At 41.2% G+C, this 20,427-nt stretch overlaps 1 protein-coding gene across 1 annotated transcript in view; it reads right to left on the bottom strand.

Moving 5' to 3' along the window:
* The window catches only part of leo1 (LEO1 homolog, Paf1/RNA polymerase II complex component), a 30,944-nt gene that overhangs the window by 10,198 nt on the left and 319 nt on the right, over positions 1-20,427 (bottom strand). The window contains exons 2-11 of the mRNA XM_061974679.1: positions 20,027-20,157; positions 16,790-17,100; positions 16,186-16,385; positions 14,609-14,713; positions 14,320-14,414; positions 14,003-14,151; positions 13,855-13,939; positions 8,232-8,326; positions 8,029-8,163; positions 1,250-1,385 (exon numbers count right to left, since the gene is read on the bottom strand). Of these exons, the coding sequence (XP_061830663.1) occupies positions 1,250-1,385; positions 8,029-8,163; positions 8,232-8,326; positions 13,855-13,939; positions 14,003-14,151; positions 14,320-14,414; positions 14,609-14,713; positions 16,186-16,385; positions 16,790-17,100; positions 20,027-20,157 (1,442 nt within the window). The remainder of the gene's footprint in view (positions 1-1,249; positions 1,386-8,028; positions 8,164-8,231; positions 8,327-13,854; positions 13,940-14,002; positions 14,152-14,319; positions 14,415-14,608; positions 14,714-16,185; positions 16,386-16,789; positions 17,101-20,026; positions 20,158-20,427) is intronic.

Raw genomic sequence — 20,427 nt, 5'->3', positions numbered from 1 at the left:
ACTTTCAACCTAAGATGTCAAAGTCCTGAAGGAACTTTCAACCTAACATGTCTAAGTCCAGAAGGAACTTTCAACCTAACACGTCAAAGTCCAGAAGGAACTATCAACCTAACATGTCTAAGTCCAGAAGGAACTTTCAACCTAACATGTCTAAGTCCAGAAGGAACTTTCAACCTAAGATGTCAAAGTCCTGAAGGAACTTTCAACCTAACATGTCTAAGTCCAGAAGGAACTTTCAACCTAACATGTCTAAGTCCAGAAGGAACTTTCAACCTAGATGTCTAAGTCCAGAAGGAACTTTCAACCTAACATGTCTAAGTCCAGAAGGAACTTTCAACCTAAGATGTCAAAGTCCTGAAGGAACTTTCAACCTAACATGTCTAAGTCCAGAAGGAACTTTCAACCTAACATGTCTAAGTCCAGAAGGAACTTTCAACCTAACATGTCTAAATCCAGAAGGAACTTTCAACCTAACATGTCTAAGTCCAGAAGGAACTTTCAACCTAACATGTCTAAGTCCAGAAGGAACTATCAACCTAACATTTCTAAGTCTAGAAGGAACTTTCAACCTAACATGTCTAAGTCCAGAAGGAACTTTCAACCTAACATGTCTAAGTCCAGAAGGAACTTTCAACCTAACATGTCTAAGTCCAGAAGGAACTTTCAACCTAACATGTCAAAGTCCAGAAGGAACTATCAACCTAACATTTCTAAGTCTAGAAGGAACTTTCAACCTAACACGTCAAAGTCCAGAAGGAACTATCAACCTAACATGTCTAAGTCCAGAAGGAACTTTCAACCTAACATGTCTAAGTCCAGAAGGAACTTTCAACCTAACACGTCAAAGTCCAGAAGGAACTATCAACCTAACATGTCTAAGTCCAGAAGGAACTTTCAACCTAAGATGTCAAAGTCCTGAAGGAACTTTCAACCTAACATGTCAAAGTCCAGAAGGAACTATCAACCTAACATTTCTAAGTCTAGAAGGAACTTTCAACATAACATGTCTAAGTCCAGAAGGAACTTTCAACCTAACATGGCGACGAGTTTCAGGATTTAGATCAGTTCTCCATGACCAAACACAATGAACTGTTGATCAAACAATCTGACGTGTGCTTGGTTTAGTAACCATGACAGGCCAAAGTTCTTAGTCCTGGTTGTGATGGATCAGCAGCTCAGAGTCTTGTGCAGACCAAGCGTATTTCTTCATGTATTATGTGTGACGCCATGACAACAAGCACGTTCTTGCCTTAATCATCTCATTACGCTGGGACTCAGGGTCCCGTCCAGCCATTGGCAGGATTCGGATCTTCTGGGTCTTTGAACAACGGTCTGCCAAGGACAAGGTCATCTTCCTGTGTGTGGCGCTGTCAGTGGAGTGAGGCCTGGCAGGAAACATGAAGGTTATTTTCATGCTAGACTTGAAAACAACATGGAGAAGTCAACACTTGTTGGTTTTTATCTTCATCTTGTCCTTCTTGAAACATCCAGGGTGCAAGAAGCAGGAACAAACTTCTGTCAACAAACATGTGTTCCTACTTCTGTCAACAAACATGTGTTCCTACTTCTGTCAACAAACATGTGTTCCTACTTCTGTCAACAAACATGTGTTCCTACTTCTGTCAACAAACATGTGTTCCTACTTCTGTCAACAAACATGTGTTCCTACTTCTGTCAACAAACATGTGTTCCTACTTCTGTCAACAAACATGTGTTCCTACTTCTGTCAACAAACATGTGTTCCTACTTCTGTCAACAAACGTGTTCTTACTTTAGTCAACAAACATGTGTTCCTACTTCTGTCAACAAACGTGTTCTTACTTTAGTCAACAAACATGTGTTCCTACTTCTGTCAACAAACATGTGTTCCTACTTCTGTCAACAAACATGTGTTCCTACTTCTGTCAACAAACGTGTTCTTACTTTAGTCAACAAACATGTGTTCCTACTTCTGTCAACAAACATGTGTTCCTACTTCTGTCAACAAACATGTGTTCCTACTTCTGTCAACAAACATGTGTTCCTACTTCTGTCAACAAACGTGTTCTTACTTTAGTCAACAAACATGTGTTCCTACTTCTGTCAACAAACGTGTTCTTACTTTAGTCAACAAACATGTGTTCCTACTTCTGTCAACAAACATGTGTTCCTACTTCTGTCAACAAACATGTGTTCCTACTACAGTCAACAAACATGTGTTCCTACTTCTGTCAACAAACATGTGTTCCTACTTCTGTCAACAAACATGTGTTCCTACTTCTGTCAACAAACATGTGTTCCTACTTCTGTCAACAAACATGTGTTCCTACTTCTGTCAACAAACATGTGTTCCTACTTCTGTCAACAAACATGTGTTCCTACTTCTGTCAACAAACATGTGTTCCTACTTCTGTCAACAAACATGTGTTCCTACTTCTGTCAACAAACATGTGTTCCTACTTCTGTCAACAAACATGTGTTCCTACTTCTGTCAACAAACATGTGTTCTTACTTCTGTCAACAAACATGTGTTCCTACTTCTGTCAACAAACATGTGTTCCTACTTCTGTCAACAAACATGTGTTCCTACTTCTGTCAACAAACATGTGTTCCTACTTCTGTCAACAAACATGTGTTCCTACTTCTGTCAACAAACATGTGTTCCTACTTCTGTCAACAAACATGTGTTCTTACTTCTGTCAACAAACATGTGTTCCTACTTCTGTCAACAAACATGTGTTCCTACTTCTGTCAACAAACATGTGTTCCTACTTCTGTCAACAAACATGTGTTCCTACTTCTGTCAACAAACATGTGTTCTTACTTCTGTCAACAAACATGTGTTCCTACTTCTGTCAACAAACATGTGTTCCTACTTCTGTCAACAAACATGTGATCCTACTTCTGTCAACAAACATGTGTTCCTACTTCTGTCAACAAACATATGTTCCTACTTCTGTCAACAAACATGTGTTCCTACTTCTGTCAACAAACATGTGTTCCTACTTCTGTCAACAAACATGTGATCCTACTTCTGTCAACAAACATGTGTTCCTACTTCTGTCAACAAACATGTGTTCCTACTTCTGTCAACAAACATGTGTTCCTACTTCTGTCAACAAACATGTGTTCCTACTTCTGTCAACAAACATGTGTTCCTACTTCTGTCAACAAACATGTGTTCTTACTTCTGTCAACAAACATGTGTTCTTACTTCTGTCAACAAACATGTGATCCTACTTCTGTCAACAAACATGTGTTCCTACTTCTGTCAACAAACATGTGTTCCTACTTCTGTCAACAAACATGTGTTCCTACTTCTGTCAACAAACATGTGTTCCTACTTCTGTCAACAAACGTGTTCTTACTTCTGTCAACAAACATGTGTTCCTACTTCTGTCAACAAACATGTGTTCCTACTTCTGTCAACAAACATGTGTTCCTACTTCTGTCAACAAACATGTGTTCTTACTTCTGTCAACAAACATGTGTTCCTACTTCTGTCAACAAACATGTGTTCCTACTTCTGTCAACAAACATGTGTTCCTACTTCTGTCAACAAACATGTGTTCCTACTTCTGTCAACAAACAAGTGTTCCTACTTCTGTCAACAAACATGTGTTCCTACTTCTGTCAACAAACATGTGTTCCTACTTCTGTCAACAAACATGTGTTCCTACTTCTGTCAACAAACATGTGTTCCTACTCCTGTCAACAAACATGTGTTCCTACTTCTGTCAACAAACATGTGTTCCTACTTCTGTCAACAAACATGTGTTCCTACTAGTCAACAAACATGTGTTCCTACTTCTGTCAACAAACATGTGTTCCTACTAGTCAACAAACATGTGTTCCTACTTCTGTCAAAAAACATGTGTTCTTACTTCTGTCAACAAACATGTGTTCTTACTTCTGTCAACAAACATGTGTTCCTACTTCTGTCAACAAACATGTGTTCCTACTTCTGTCAACAAACATGTGTTCCTACTTCTGTCAACAAACATGTGTTCCTACTATAGTCAACAAACGTGTTCTTACTTCTGTCAACAAACATGTGTTCCTACTTCTGTCAACAAACATGTGTTCCTACTTCTGTCAACAAACATGTGTTCCTACTTCTGTCAACAAACATGTGTTCCTACTTCTGTCAACAAACATGTGTTCCTACTTCTGTCAACAAACATGTGTTCCTACTTCTGTCAACAAACATGTGTTCCTACTTCTGTCAACAAACATGTGTTCCTACTTCTGTCAACAAACATGTGTTCCTACTTCTGTCAACAAACATGTGTTCTTACTTCTGTCAACAAACATGTGTTCTTACTTCTGTCAACAAACATGTGTTCCTACTTCTGTCAACAAACATGTGTTCCTACTTCTGTCAACAAACATGTGTTCTTACTTCTGTCAACAAACATGTGTTCCTACTTCTGTCAACAAACATGTGTTCCTACTTCTGTCAACAAACATGTGTTCCTACTTCTGTCAACAAACATGTGTTCCTACTTCTGTCAACAAACATGTGTTCCTACTTCTGTCAACAAACATGTGTTCCTACTTCTGTCAACAAACATGTGTTCCTACTTCTGTCAACAAACATGTGTTCCTACTTCTGTCAACAAACATGTGTTCTTACTTCTGTCAACAAACATGTGGTCCTACTTCTGTCAACAAACATGTGTTCCTACTTCTGTCAACAAACATGTGTTCCTACTTCTGTCAACAAACATGTGTTCCTACTTCTGTCAACAAACATGTGTTCCTACTTCTGTCAACAAACATATGTTCCTACTACAGTCAACAAACATGTGTTCCTACTTCTGTCAACAAACATGTGTTCTTACTTCTGTCAACAAACATGTGTTCCTACTTCTGTCAACAAACATGTGTTCTTACTTCTGTCAACAAACATGTGTTCCTACTTCAGTCAACAAACATGTGTTCTTACTTCTGTCAACAAACATGTGTTCCTACTTCTGTCAAAAAACATGTGTTCCTACTTCTGTCAACAAACATGTGTTCCTACTTCTGTCAACAAACATGTGTTCTTACTTCTGTCAACAAACATGTGTTCCTACTTCTGTCAACAAACATGTGTTCTTACTTCTGTCAACAAACATGTGTTCTTACTTCTGTCAACAAACATGTGTTCCTACTTCTGTCAACAAACATGTGTTCCTACTTCTGTCAACAAACATGTGTTCCTACTTCTGTCAACAAACGTGTTTTTACTTCAGTCAACAAACATGTGTTCCTACTTCTGTCAACAAACATGTGATCCTACTTCTGTCAACAAACATGTGTTCCTACTTCTGTCAACAAACATGTGTTCCTACTTCTGTCAACAAACATGTGTTCCTACTTCTGTCAACAAACATGTGTTCCTACTTCTGTCAACAAACATGTGTTCCTACTTCTGTCAACAAACATGTGTTCCTACTTCTGTCAACAAACATGTGTTCCTACTTCTGTCAACAAACATGTGTTTCTACTTCTGTCAACAAACGTGTGTTCCTACTTCTGTCAACAAACGTGTGTTTCTACTTCTGTCAACAAACGTGTGTTCTTACTTCTGTCAACAAACGTGTGTTCCTACTTCTGTCAACAAACATGTGTTCTTACTTCTGTCAACAAACATGTGTTCCTACTTCTGTCAACAAACATGTGTTCCTACTTCTGTCAACAAACATGTGTTCTTACTTCTGTCAACAAACATGTGTTTCTACTTCTGTCGACAAACGTGTGTTCCTACTTCTGTCAACAAACGTGTGTTCCTACTTCTGTCAACAAACATGTGTTCCTACTTCTGTCAACAAACATGTGTTCCTACTTCTGTCAACAAACATGTGTTCCTACTACAGTCAACAAACATGTGTTCCTACTTCTGTCAACAAACATGTGTTCCTACTTCTGTCAACAAACATGTGTTCCTACTTCTGTCAACAAACATGTGTTCCTACTTCTGTCAACAAACATGTGTTCCTACTACAGTCAACAAACATGTGTTCCTACTTCTGTCAACAAACATGTGTTCCTACTTCTGTCAACAAACATGTGTTCCTACTTCTGTCAACAAACATGTGTTCCTACTTCTGTCAACAAACATGTGTTCCTACTACAGTCAACAAACATGTGTTCTTACTTCTGTCAACAAACATGTGTTCCTACTTCTGTCAACAAACATGTGTTCTTACTTCTGTCAACAAACATGTGTTCCTACTTCTGTCAACAAACATGTGTTCCTACTACAGTCAACAAACATGTGTTCCTACTTCTGTCAACAAACATGTGTTCCTACTACAGTCAACAAACATGTGTTCCTACTTCTGTCAACAAACATGTGTTCCTACTTCTGTCAACAAACATGTGTTCCTACTTCTGTCAACAAACATGTGTTCCTACTACAGTCAACAAACATGTGTTCTTACTTCTGTCAACAAACATGTGTTCCTACTTCTGTCAACAAACATGTGTTCTTACTTCTGTCAACAAACATGTGTTCCTACTTCTGTCAACAAACATGTGTTCCTACTTCTGTCAACAAACATGTGTTCTTACTTCTGTCAACAAACATGTGTTCCTATTTCTGTCAACAAACATGTGTTCCTACTTCTGTCAACAAACGTGTGTTCCTACTTCTGTCAACAAACATGTGTTCCTACTTCTGTCAACAAACGTGTTCTTACTTTAGTCAACAAACATGTGTTCCTACTTCTGTCAACAAACATGTGTTCCTACTACAGTCAACAAACATGTGTTCCTACTTCTGTCAACAAACATGTGTTCTACTTCTGTCAACAAACATGTGTTCCTACTTCTGTCAACAAACATGTGATCCTACTTCTGTCAACAAACATGTGTTCTACTTCTGTCAACAAACATGTGTTCTTACTTCTGTCAACAAACATGTGTTCCTACTTCTGTCAACAAACATGTGATCCTACTTCTGTCAACAAACATGTGTTCTACTTCTGTCAACAAACATGTGTTCTTACTTCTGTCAACAAACATGTGTTCCTACTTCTGTCAACAAACATGTGTTCTACTTCTGTCAACAAACATGTGTTCTTACTTCTGTCAACAAACATGTGTTCCTACTTCTGTCAACAAACATGTGTTCCTACTTCTGTCAACAAACATGTGTTCCTACTTCTGTCAACAAACATGTGTTCCTACTTCTGTCAACAAACATGTGTTCTACTTCTGTCAACAAACATGTGTTCTTACTTCTGTCAACAAACATGTGTTCCTACTTCTGTCAACAAACATGTGTTCCTACTTCTGTCAACAAACATGTGTTCCTACTTCTGTCAACAAACATGTGTTCCTACTTCTGTCAACAAACATGTGTTCCTACTTCTGTCAACAAACATGTGTTCCTACTACAGTCAACAAACATGTGTTCCTACTTCTGTCAACAAACATGTGTTCCTACTTCTGTCAACAAACATGTGTTCCTACTTCTGTCAACAAACATGTGTTCTACTTCTGTCAACAAACATGTGTTCCTACTTCTGTCAACAAACGTGTTCCTACTTCTGTCAACAAACATGTGTTCCTACTTCTGTCAACAAACATGTGTTCCTACTTCTGTCAACAAACATGTGTTCCTACTTCTGTCAACAAACATGTGTTCCTACTTCTGTCAACAAACATGTGTTCCTACTTCTGTCAACAAACATGTGTTCCTACTTCTGTCAACAAACATGTGTTCCTACTTCTGTCAACAAACATGTGTTCCTACTTCTGTCAACAAACATGTGTTCCTACTTCTGTCAACAAACATGTGTTCCTACTTCTGTCAACAAACATGTGTTCCTACTTCTGTCAACAAACATGTGTTCCTACTTCTGTCAACAAACATGTGTTCCTACTTCTGTCAACAAACATGTGTTCCTACTTCTGTCAACAAACATGTGTTCCTACTTCTGTCAACAAACGTGTGTTCCTACTAGTTTTTCACGAGGTGTTACTGTGTGCAAGAAGCTGCACTATATACTTTCTTCTTGTAGGATGAATACAAATCTATCTAAGGAACATGCAAGGTACCTGAAGGTGAGCTTGGTTTTGAACACAGCTTGTCCTTGTAGTCCAGTTCCCTGACGGATGAACAAGTGGTTGTGGTCTCCCTGCAGAGGTGCTTTGTAGACGTCAAACACTTCATTTCCTAGGTGGAGGGACATGCTGCACACAACAAACACCACACTTTAAGGAACTATTCAATAAACAACATGGCTGACATTAACACCAACCTTCCATCTGACCATTTGACGATACGTGCGTTACTCTCACGTGCTTCGTTTCCCTCTTCGTCTCGCTTGACTCTCCACCTGATGGTGTTTTCCACCTGGACATGAACAATGACCCACTCACTGACACTCACTTCAACAACGTCCGCAACTGACATTAACCACACAACAATCACCCCATCATAGGGTTACATACATGTACATATATGTACATAAACGTACGTTTGATTGATTGATTGAGACTTTTATTAGTCGGTTGCACAGTGAAGTACATATTCCGTACAATTGACCACTAAATGGTAACACCCCAATAAGTTTTTACACTTGTTTAAGTCGGGGTCCACTTAAATTGATTCATGATACAGATATATAATATCATATACAGGTAAAAGCCAGTAAATTAGAATATTTTGAAAAACTTGATTTATTTCAGTAATTGCATTCAAAAGGTGTAACTTGTACATTATATTTATTCATTGCACACAGACTGATGCATTCAAATGTTTATTTCATTTAATTTTGATGATTTGAAGTGGCAACAAATGAAAATCCAAAATTCCGTGTGTCACAAAATTAGAATATTACTTAAGGCTAATACAAAAAAGGGATTTTTAGAAATGTTGTCCAACTGAAAAGTATGAAAATGAAAAATATGAGCATGTACAATACTCAATACTTGGTTGGAGCTCCTTTTGCCTCAATTACTGCGTTAATGCGGCGTGGCATGGAGTCGATGAGTTTCTGGCACTGCTCAGGTGTTATGAGAGCCCAGGTTGCTCTGATAGTGGCCTTCAACTCTTCTGCGTTATTGGGTCTGGCATTCTGCATCTTCCTTTTCACAATACCCCACAGATTTTCTATGGGGCTAAGGTCAGGGGAGTTGGCGGGCCAATTTAGAACAGAAATACCATGGTCCGTAAACCAGGCACGGGTAGATTTTGCGCTGTGTGCAGGCGCCAAGTCCTGTTGGAACTTGAAATCTCCATCTCCATAGAGCAGGTCAGCAGCAGGAAGCATGAAGTGCTCTAAAACTTGCTGGTAGACGGCTGCGTTGACCCTGGATCTCAGGAAACAGAGTGGACCGACACCAGCAGATGACATGGCACCCCAAACCATCACCCAACCATGCAAATTTTGCATTTCCTTTGGAAATCGAGGTCCCAGAGTCTGGAGGAAGACAGGAGAGGCACAGGATCCACGTTGCCTGAAGTCTAGTGTAAAGTTTCCACCATCAGTGATGGTTTGGGGTGCCATGTCATCTGCTGGTGTCGGTCCACTCTGTTTCCTGAGATCCAGGGTCAACGCAGCAGTCTACCAGCAAGTTTTAGAGCACTTCATGCTTCCTGCTGCTGACCTGCTCTATGGAGATGGAGATTTCAAGTTCCAACAGGACTTGGCGCCTGCACACAGCGCAAAATCTACCCGTGCCTGGTTTACGGACCATGGTATTTCTGTTCTAAATTGGCCCGCCAACTCCCCTGACCTTAGCCCCATAGAAAATCTGTGGGGTATTGTGAAAAGGAAGATGCAGAATGCCAGACCCAAAAACGCAGAAGAGTTGAAGGCCACTATCAGAGCAACCTGGGCTCTCATAACACCTGAGCAGTGCCAGAAACTCATCGACTCCATGCCACGCCGCATTAACGCAGTAATTGAGGCAAAAGGAGCTCCAACCAAGTATTGAGTATTGTACATGCTCATATTTTTCATTTTCATACTTTTCAGTTGGACAACATTTCTAAAAATCCCTTTTTTTGTATTAGCCTTAAGTAATATTCTAATTTTGTGACACACGGAATTTTGGATTTTCATTTGTTGCCACTTCAAATCATCAAAATTAAATGAAATAAACATTTGAATGCATCAGTCTGTGTGCAATGAATAAATATAATGTACAAGTTACACCTTTTGAATGCAATTACTGAAATAAATCAAGTTTTTCAAAATATTCTAATTTACTGGCTTTCACCTGTATACTATCATCATAATACAGTCATCACACAAGATAATCATCAGGGTGTATACATTGAATTATTTACATTATTTACAATTCGGGGTGTGGGTGGGGGGGGGTTAGGTTTGGTTGTTATCATCAGTCATCAACAATTGAGAACAGAGAAATGGATATTGAAACAGTGTAGGACTGACTTGGTAGGATATGTACAGCAAGTAGTGGACAGAGAGAGAGAGAGAGAGAGAGAGAGAGAGAGAGAGAGAGAGAGAGAGAGAGAGAGAGAGAGAGAGAGAGAGAGAGAGAGAAAGAGAGAGAGAGAGAGAGATCAGAAGGCATAAGAAAAGTATCTACATTTGATTGTTTACATTTGATTATTAACAATCCGGGGAGGGTGTTAGTTTAGGGTTGAAGTTGCCTGGAGGTGTACTTTTATTGCGGTACATGTACATGTACATAAACGTACAAACCCCGTTTCCATATGAGTTGGGAAATTGTGTTAGATGTAAATGTAAACGGAATACAATGATTTGCAAATCCTTTTCAAGCCATATTCAGTTGAATATGCTACAAAGACAACATATTTGATGTTCAAACTCATAAACTTTTTTTTTTTTTGCAAATAATAATTAACTTAGAATTTCATGGCTGCAACACGTGCCAAAGTAGTTGGGAAAGGGCATGTTCACCACTGTGTTACATGGCCTTTCCTTTTAACAACACTCAGTAAAGGTTTGGGAACTGAGGAGACACTTTTTTGAAGCTTCTCAGGTGGAATTCTTTCCCATTCTTGCTTGATGTACAGCTTAAGTTGTTCAACAGTCCGGGGGTCTCCGTCGTGCTATTTTAGGCTTTATAATGCGCCACACATTTTCAATGGGAGACAGGTCTGGACTACAGGCAGGCCAGTCTAGTACCCGCACTCTTTTACTATGAAGTCACGTTGATGTAACACGTGGCTTGGCATTGTCTTGCTGAAATAAGCAGGGGCGTCCATGGTAACGTTGCTTGAATGGCAACATATGTTGCTCCAAAACCTGTATGTACCTTTCAGCATTAATGGCGCCTTCACAGATGTGTAAGTTACCCATGTCTTGGGCACTAATACACCCCCATACCATCACACATGCTCAACTTTGCGCCTATAACAATCCGGATGGTTCTTTTCCTCTTTGGTCCGGAGGACACAACGTCCACAGATTCCAAAAACAATTTGAAATGTGGACTCGTCAGACCACAGAACACTTTTCCACTTTGCATCAGTCCATCTTAGATGAGCTCAGGCCCAGCGAAGCCGACGGCGTTTCTGGGTGTTGTTGATAAATGTGTAAATGTAAAATTTGCTCACGCATTTGTTGACAAAGTGGTGACCCTCGCCCCATCCTTGTTTGTGAATGACTGAGCATTTCATGGAATCTACTTTTATACCCAATCATGGCACCCACCTGTTCCCAATTTGCCTGTTCACCTGTGGGATGTTCCAAATAAGTGTTTGATGAGCATTCCTCAACTTTATCAGTATTTATTGCCACCTTTCCCAACTTCTTTGTCACGTGTTGCTGGCATCAAATTCTAAAGTTAATGATTATTTGCAAAAAAAACCCATCAAATTTGTTGTCTTTGTAGCATATTCAACTGAATATGGGTTGAAAATGATTTGCAAATCATTGTATTCCGTTAATATTTACATCTAACACAATTTCCCAACTCATATGGAAACGGGGTTTGTACGTAAACGTACTTATATGTATATACACGTACATACACGTACGTACACGCATGTACACACTGCCTTCTCACTACAAGAGTTAACTCCTTTTGTCTTACTCAGTGGCCTAGTGGTTAGAGTGTCCGCCCTGAGATGGGTAGGTTGTGAGTTCAAACCCCGGCCGAGTCATACCAAAGACTGTAAAAATGGGACTCATTACCTCCCTGCTTGGCACTCAGCATTAGAGGTTGGAATTGGGGGTTAAATCAACAAAAATGATTCCCGGGCGCGGCCAGCGCTGCTGCCCACTGCTCCCCTCACCTCCCAGGTGGTGATCAAGGGTGATGGGTCAAATGCAGAGAATCATTTTGCCACACCTAGTGTGTGTGTGACTATCAGTGGTACTTTACTTTACTTTACTTTACTTTTAGACCTCTTCTTGGCGATGCTGTGGTTGCTTTAGTAAAACTTGGCCAAGTACTATTCTGTCTTGGTGGTCCTTTTTACTCAACATATATGTCATCCAAAAGAACTTGGGAGTGACCAATGACTTGTATTCCCTGGGAGGAAGACTGGTCACATAGAATGATTACTTTTGACTGTCAACTTGTGTTAGACATAATCATCATACTTCTACTACCGTAAGTCTTATTTTGCAGCCAGAGTTGAATAGCAGCATTGTTTTACTGGTCTGCAGGTGTTTTTACTGGTCTGCAGGTGTTTATACTGGTCTGCAGGTGTTTTTACTGGTCTACAGTTGTTTTTACTGGTCTACAGTTGTTTTTACTGGTCTGCAGTTGTATTTACTGGTCTACAGTTGTATTTACTGGTCTACAGTTGTATTTACTGGTCTACAGTTGTATGTACTGGTCTACAGTTGTATGTACTGGTCTACAGTTGTTTTTACTGGTCTGCAGTTGTTTTTACTGGTCTACAGTTGTTTTTACTGGTCTGCAGTTGTTTTTACTGGTCTGCAGTTGTTTTTACTGGTCTGCAGTTGTTTTTACTGGTCTTCAGTTGTTTTTACTGGTCTTCAGTTGTTTTTACTGGTCTACAGTTGTATTTACTGGTCTACAGTAGTATTTACTGGTCTACAGTTGTTTTTACTGGTGTGCAGTCGTTTTTACTGGTCTGCAGTCGTTTTTACTGGTCTACAGTCGTTTTTACTGGTCTACAGTCGTTTTTACTGGTCTACAGTCGTTTTACTGGTCTACAGTTGTTTTACTGGTCTACAGTTGTTTTACTGGTCTACAGTTGTATTTACTGGTCTACAGTTGTATGTACTGGTCTACAGTTGTTTTTACTGGTCTGCAGTTGTTTTTACTGGTCTGCAGTCGTTTTACTGGTCTACAGTTGTTTTTACTGGTCTGCAGGTGTTTTTACTGGTCTGCAGTTGTATTTACTGGTCTACAGTTGTTTTTACTGGTCTGCAGTTGTTTTTACTGGTCTGCAGTTGTTTTTACTGGTCTGCAGTCGTTTTACTGGTCTACAGTTGTTTTTACTGGTCTGCAGGTGTTTTTACTGGTCTGCAGTTGTATTTACTGGTCTACAGTTGTTTTTACTGGTCTACAGTTGTTTTTACTGGTGTGCAGTCGTTTTTACTGGTCTGCAGTCGTTTTTACTGGTCTGCAGTCGTTTTTACTGGTCTGCAGTCGTTTTTACTGGTCTGCAGTCGTTTTTACTGGTCTGCAGTCGTTTTACTGGTCTGCAGTCGTTTTACTGGTCTACAGTCGTTTTACTGGTCTACAGTCGTTTTACTGGTCTACAGTCGTTTTACTGGTCTACAGTTGTTTTACTGGTCTACAGTGTACCGGTACTTATTGCTACTTTAATATTAATATCACTTGTAATACATAAGGTGTGTAACTATGAATGATATTTAATGAAATAATGGAGTTTGACACTTCAGTAGAAAGTGTGGCAACTAAGCCCAACGTGCGCCACACAAAAAGGTGAAGTCCACACACCTTCAGTTTGAGTCTGGTGCGTCCTTCTTCATCCAGCATTTCCTCATCCTCAAATTCATCCTCGTAGTACTGCGGGTCAAAAGGTCTACAAAGAAGGACATCGTTAAAGTCCACGTCCTTTAACTGGCAGCGTCAACTGAGCTCTGACCTGGGCTCCACAGACAGGAAGTTGGGCAGCTTAACAAAATAAAGGTCTGATCCAAGATCAGTGCTGACTTTGGGAATCTCTACTTCGATACGAGTCTCAGGCACAGGCTCCTCCTCAGCCTGCTCACCCTCCACGCCATCCTCTGCATCCTACACACGCACATGCACCACACAGACACACACCACACACAGACACACATGCGCGCGCACACAGACACACATTCGTGCACACAGACGTGCACAAAGACACGCACACAGAGGGAAGATGGTGTGGTGAAAGTAAAGCCATGTTGTATGACAGAAAAGGGAGGTGTGTACCCCAGGCTGTCCAGGGGTGGGGGGTTTGTCAGCATCACTGTCAGAAGAAATGTCATCTGCCTCTCCAAACAGATCATCTGCCACACTTTTCTTGTCTGAAATATGACAGAGCAACAAAAGTCACATGACACATGAAAGAGTAAGAAAAGTCACATGACAGAGTAAGAAAAGTCACATGACACATGAAAGAGTAAGAAAAGTCACATGACAGAGTAAGAAAAGTCACATGACACATGAAAGAGTAAGAAAAGTCACATGACACATGATGGTCAGGTGACTTTTTACTTACTGTCATTGGTGTTGACATCACTGTCAGAATCAGAGTCTGAAGCAAGTTTTGGTTTGCTTTTCCTTTGAAGGAAATCTTCTTCACTGTCGCTCCCTTTTACAGATTCTGGAAAACAATTCATGCTCAATACTTTCACTTTTGCCTAAGGAAGTCTTGATCACTTCATTTTGCACACTGGACTTAGTGGACCACCTTCAACTGACTGATTGTTGTTGGTGTTACAGTAGGAGAACAAATCTTCTTATTAGAGATAAGGAAGTAAGAGTTATGTTCCACATGTACAGGTAAAAGCCAGTAAATTAGAATATTTTGAAAAACTTGATTTATTTCAGTAATTGCATTCAAAAGGTGTAACTTGTACATTATATTTATTCATTGCACACAGACTGATGCATTCAAATGTTTATTTCATTTAATTTTGATGATTTGAAGTGGCAACAAATGAAAATCCAAAATTCCGTGTGTCACAAAATTAGAATATTACTTAAGGCTAATACAAAAAAGGGATTTTTAGAAATGTTGGCCAACTGAAAAGTATGAAAATGAAAAATATGAGCATGTACAATACTCAATACTTGGTTGGAGCTCCTTTTGCCTCAATTACTGCGTTAATGCGGCGTGGCATGGAGTCGATGAGTTTCTGGCACTGCTCAGGTGTTATGAGAGCCCAGGTTGCTCTGATAGTGGCCTTCAACTCTTCTGCGCTTTTGGGTCTGGCATTCTGCATCTTCCTTTTCACAATACCCCACAGATTTTCTATGGGGCTAAGGTCAGGGGAGTTGGCGGGCCAATTTAGAACAGAAATACCATGGTCCGTAAACCAGGCACGGGTAGATTTTGCGCTGTGTGCAGGCGCCAAGTCCTGTTGGAACTTGAAATCTCCATCTCCATAGAGCAGGTCAGCAGCAGGAAGCATGAAGTGCTCTAAAACTTGCTGGTAGACGGCTGCGTTGACCCTGGATCTCAGGAAACAGAGTGGACCGACACCAGCAGATGACAGCGGAAAATCTACCCGTGCCTGGTTTACGGACCATGGTATTTCTGTTCTAAATTGGCCCGCCAACTCCCCTGACCTTAGCCCCATAGAAAATCTGTGGGGTATTGTGAAAAGGAAGATGCAGAATGCCAGACCCAAAAGCGCAGAAGAGTTGAAGGCCACTATCAGAGCAACCTGGGCTCTCATAACACCTGAGCAGTGCCAGAAACTCATCGACTCCATGCCACGCCGCATTAACGCAGTAATTGAGGCAAAAGGAGCTCCAACCAAGTATTGAGTATTGTACATGCTCATATTTTTCATTTTCATACTTTTCAGTTGGCCAACATTTCTAAAAATCCCTTTTTTGTATTAGCCTTAAGTAATATTCTAATTTTGTGACACACGGAATTTTGGATTTTCATTTGTTGCCACTTCAAATCATCAAAATTAAATGAAATAAACATTTGAATGCATCAGTCTGTGTGCAATGAATAAATATAATGTACAAGTTACACCTTTTGAATGCAATTACTGAAATTAATCAAGTTTTTCAAAATATTCTAATTTACTGGCTTTTACCTGTATACTAGTGACTGACCGTTAGGAGTAGCTGACTTCCTGCTGGCAGGACGCTGGTGGTCAGAGTGCTCCCTCTCGTCATCCGAGTAACGTTGCTTCTCCCCTTCCTCGTCCGATTGGTCGCTCTTAGCAAGGCCCTCCCACTTGTCCTGGTCTGAATGATTGTCTTCTCCATCAGAAGGCGGCGTAGCTGCAGCCGACTGAGGAGTTCCCAGGTCACTGATGCAAAGCAACAAACAAAGACTTTAGTCCAGTATTCCTGCAGCTGGAACAACTATGGAGGTTCTGCTGTGCCTGCTTCCAACTTCTTCTTCTACATTATGTCAACCACACCATCAACTCAATTATCTTCCTCTGTCACTTTCACAGCAGGAGGGTTCACTCAGTGCATGGCTCTCAGCACACGTTTGTTCAATAGCAGAAAAGATATGGATCATATACAGTTTGTATCGCAGTATTTGTTCCTGATATGGATCATATACAATAGTACAACAACAAGTACAATGTAAATGTACATTTAATTGAGTCATAAATAATGCTGACTAGTACAATGTAAATGTAAATAATGCTGACTAGTACAATGTAAATGTGTCACTAAGCTGAGCATTAAGACAATTACTGACCTTCTATCAGAGCGGACACTGCCCCTGTCAGAACGAGGACTTCCTGCTGCAGACATCCCACTTCCTGCTGCAGACATCCCACTTCCTGCTGCAGACATCCCACTTCCTGCTGCAGACATCCCACTTCCTGCTGGGCTTCCACCGTCTGAGTGCCGCGCCCCAACGTCCTCGTCGTCGTCGTCTACACGCCCGCGCTCTGAGCCGCTGTGTTGTAGTTCCACATCAGAGTGTTGGTGGTCAGAGTGCATGCTGCCATCTGACTGATGATCACTGTGGGCCTCCTCCTCCTCACTGTCATCTCCAAACAACTCCTGCACACACACTCACATGTCACTTCCTGCACACACACTCTCACTAACATGTCACTTCCTGCACACACACTCTCACTAACATGTCACTTCCTGTACACACACACTCTCACTAACATGTCACTTCCTGTACACACTCACTAACATGTCACTTCTTGTACACACTCACTAACATGTCACTTCCTGCACACACACTCACTAACATGTCACTTCCTGTACACACTCACTAACATGTCACTTCCTGCACACACACTCTCACTAACATGTCACTTCCTGTACACACTCACTCACTAACATGTCACTTCCTGTACACACTCACTAACATGTCACTTCCTGTACACACACTCTCACTAACATGTCACTTCCTGTACACACTCACTCACTAACATGTCACTTCCTGTACACACTAACATGTCACTTCCTGCACACACACTCACTAACATGTCACTTCCTGTACACACTCACTAACATGTCACTTCCTGTACACACACTCTCACTAACATGTCACTTCCTACACACACACACTCTCACTAACATGTCACTTCCTGTACACACTCACTTACTAACATGTCACTTCCTGTACACACTCACTAACATGTCACTTCCTGTACACACACTCTCACTAACATGTCACTTCCTGTACACACACTCCCCACTAACATGTCACTTCCTGCACACACACACTCTCACTAACATGTCACTTCCTGTACACACTCACTCACTAACATGTCACTTCCTGTACACACTCACTAACGTGTCACTTCCTGTATACACACACACACACACACACACACACACTCACTAACATGTCTCTTCCTGTACACACACTCTCACTAACATGTCACTTCCTGTACACACTCACTAACATGTCACTTCCTGTACACACACACTAACATGTCACTTCCTGTACACACTCACTAACATGTCACTTCCTGTACACACACTCTCACTAACATGTCACTTCCTGTACACACACTTTCACTACATGTCACTTCCTGTACACACAAACTCACTAACATGTCACTTCCTGTACACACACTCTTACTAACATGTCACTTCCTGTACACACTCACTAACATGTCACTTCCTGCACACACACTCACTAACATATCACTTCCTGTACACACACTCAAAACATGTCACTTCCTGTACACACACACACTCACTAACATGTCACTTCCTGTACACACACACTCACTAACAAGTCACTTCCTGTACACACACACACCACACACACACACACACACACACACACACACACACACACACACACACACACACACACACACACACACACACACACACACACACACACACACACACACACACACACACACACACACACACACTAACATGTCACTTCCTGTACACACACACTCACTGACTAACATGTCACTTCCTGTACACACACTCACTAACATGTCACTTCCTGTACAAACACACTCACTAACATGTCACTTCCTGTACACACACACACACACACACACACACACACACACACACACACACACACACACACACACACACACACACACACACACACACACACACTCACTCACTAACATGTCACTTCCTGTACACAAAGTAAGTAAGACAAACACTTCCTGTACACAAAGTAAGTAAGACAAACACTTCCTGTACACAAAGTAAGTAAGACAAACACTTCCTGTACACAAAGTAAGTAAGACAAACACTTCCTGTACACAAAGTAAGTAAGACAAACACTTTCCTGTACCGTATTTTCCGCACTATTAGCCGCACCTAAAAACCACAAATTTACTCAAAAGCTGACAGTGCGCCTTATAACCCGGTGCGCTTTATATATGGATTAATATTAAGATTCATTTTCATAAAGTTTCGGTCTCGCAACTACAGTAAACAGCCGCCATCTTTTTTCCCCGTAGAAGAGGAAGTGCTTCTTCTTCTACGCAAGCAACCGCCAAGGTAAGCACCCGCCCCCATAGAACAGGAAGCGCTTCTTCTTCTACTGTAAGCAACCACCCGCCCGCGTAGAAGAAGAAGAAGCGCGCGGATATTACGTTTCATTTCCTTTGTGTGTTTACATCTGTAAAGACCACAAAATGGCTCCTACTAAGCGACAGGTTTCCGGTTCATGAAAAGACGCAATCTCTCCATCCGCACACGGACTACTATTTCACAGCAACTGCCTAAAGACTTTCAAGAAAAGCTGGCTACTTTCCGTGCATATTGTAAAAACAAGATAGCTGAAAAAAAGATCCGGCCAGAGAACATTATCAACATGGACGAGGTTCCACTGACTTTTGATATTCCTGTGAACCGCACTGTGGATACAACGGGAGCACGTACGGTGAATATTCGCACCACAGGGAATGAGAAGTCATCCTTCACTGTGGTTCTAGCTTGCCATGCTAATGGCCAGAAACTTCCACCCATGGTGATATTCAAAAGGAAGACCTTGCCAAAAGAGACCTTTCCAGCCGGCGTCATCATAAAAGCTAACTCGAAGGGATGGATGGATGAAGAAAAGATGAGCGAGTGGTTAAGGTAAGTTTACGCGAAGAGGCCGGGTGGCTTTTTTCACGCAGCTCCGTCCATGTTGATATACGACTCCATGCGCGCCCACATCACGCTGGTTTTTAATATATTATTAAAGTTTGACTGACCTATCTGACTGTTTTTTTGACATTCCTTTAGCGCAGTTAGATGCGGCTTATAACACGGGGCGGCTTATAGGTGGACAAAGTTTTGAAATATGCCGTTCATTGAAGGCGCGGCTTATAACCCAGGGCGCCTTATGGTGCGGAAAATACGGTACACAAAGTAAGTAAGACAAACACTTTGTGTACACAAAGTAAGTAAGACAAACACTTCCTGTACACAAAGTAAGTAAGACAAACACTTCCTGTACACAAAGTAAGTAAGATGTCAGAGGAAGTAGAAGACGGACCTTATTCATACTGGCTTTGCCGTCCTCGTGGTCCTCTTGTCCTCGCTCGCTGTCACTGCCGCTGCCAGAAGGGTTGCTGGCGGTACCCACTCGCTCCTGCTCCGAGTCGGAACCCGAGCCGGTGCCAGACTCTGAGAAAGATCAGTCACAACATTAGGAACACTGGAAACGCAATGCAGTTACAAAATCTACACAAATAAAGTGTTTAGTATTTAAAGAAACAGTGACAAGTAGAGCCTGGGCCATTCCATTTTGGCCACTTTTTATCCTTCTTCCCTGGCGTTCTTTCCTTCCTTCTTCAGTTCTTCCCACTGTTATGGCTACTGCAGCGATGGAGTGGCACGACAACACTCGCAGCAATGGAGTGGTAATTCATGTTAGGACCACATAAATAAATGTAT

The sequence above is a fragment of the Nerophis lumbriciformis genome, linkage group LG15, assembly GCF_033978685.3.
Source record: "Nerophis lumbriciformis linkage group LG15, RoL_Nlum_v2.1, whole genome shotgun sequence".
Taxonomy (NCBI): Eukaryota; Metazoa; Chordata; class Actinopteri; order Syngnathiformes; family Syngnathidae; genus Nerophis; species Nerophis lumbriciformis.
The sequence above is the reverse complement of the archived record's forward strand: the minus strand, read 5'-3'. Positions and strand labels throughout refer to the sequence as shown.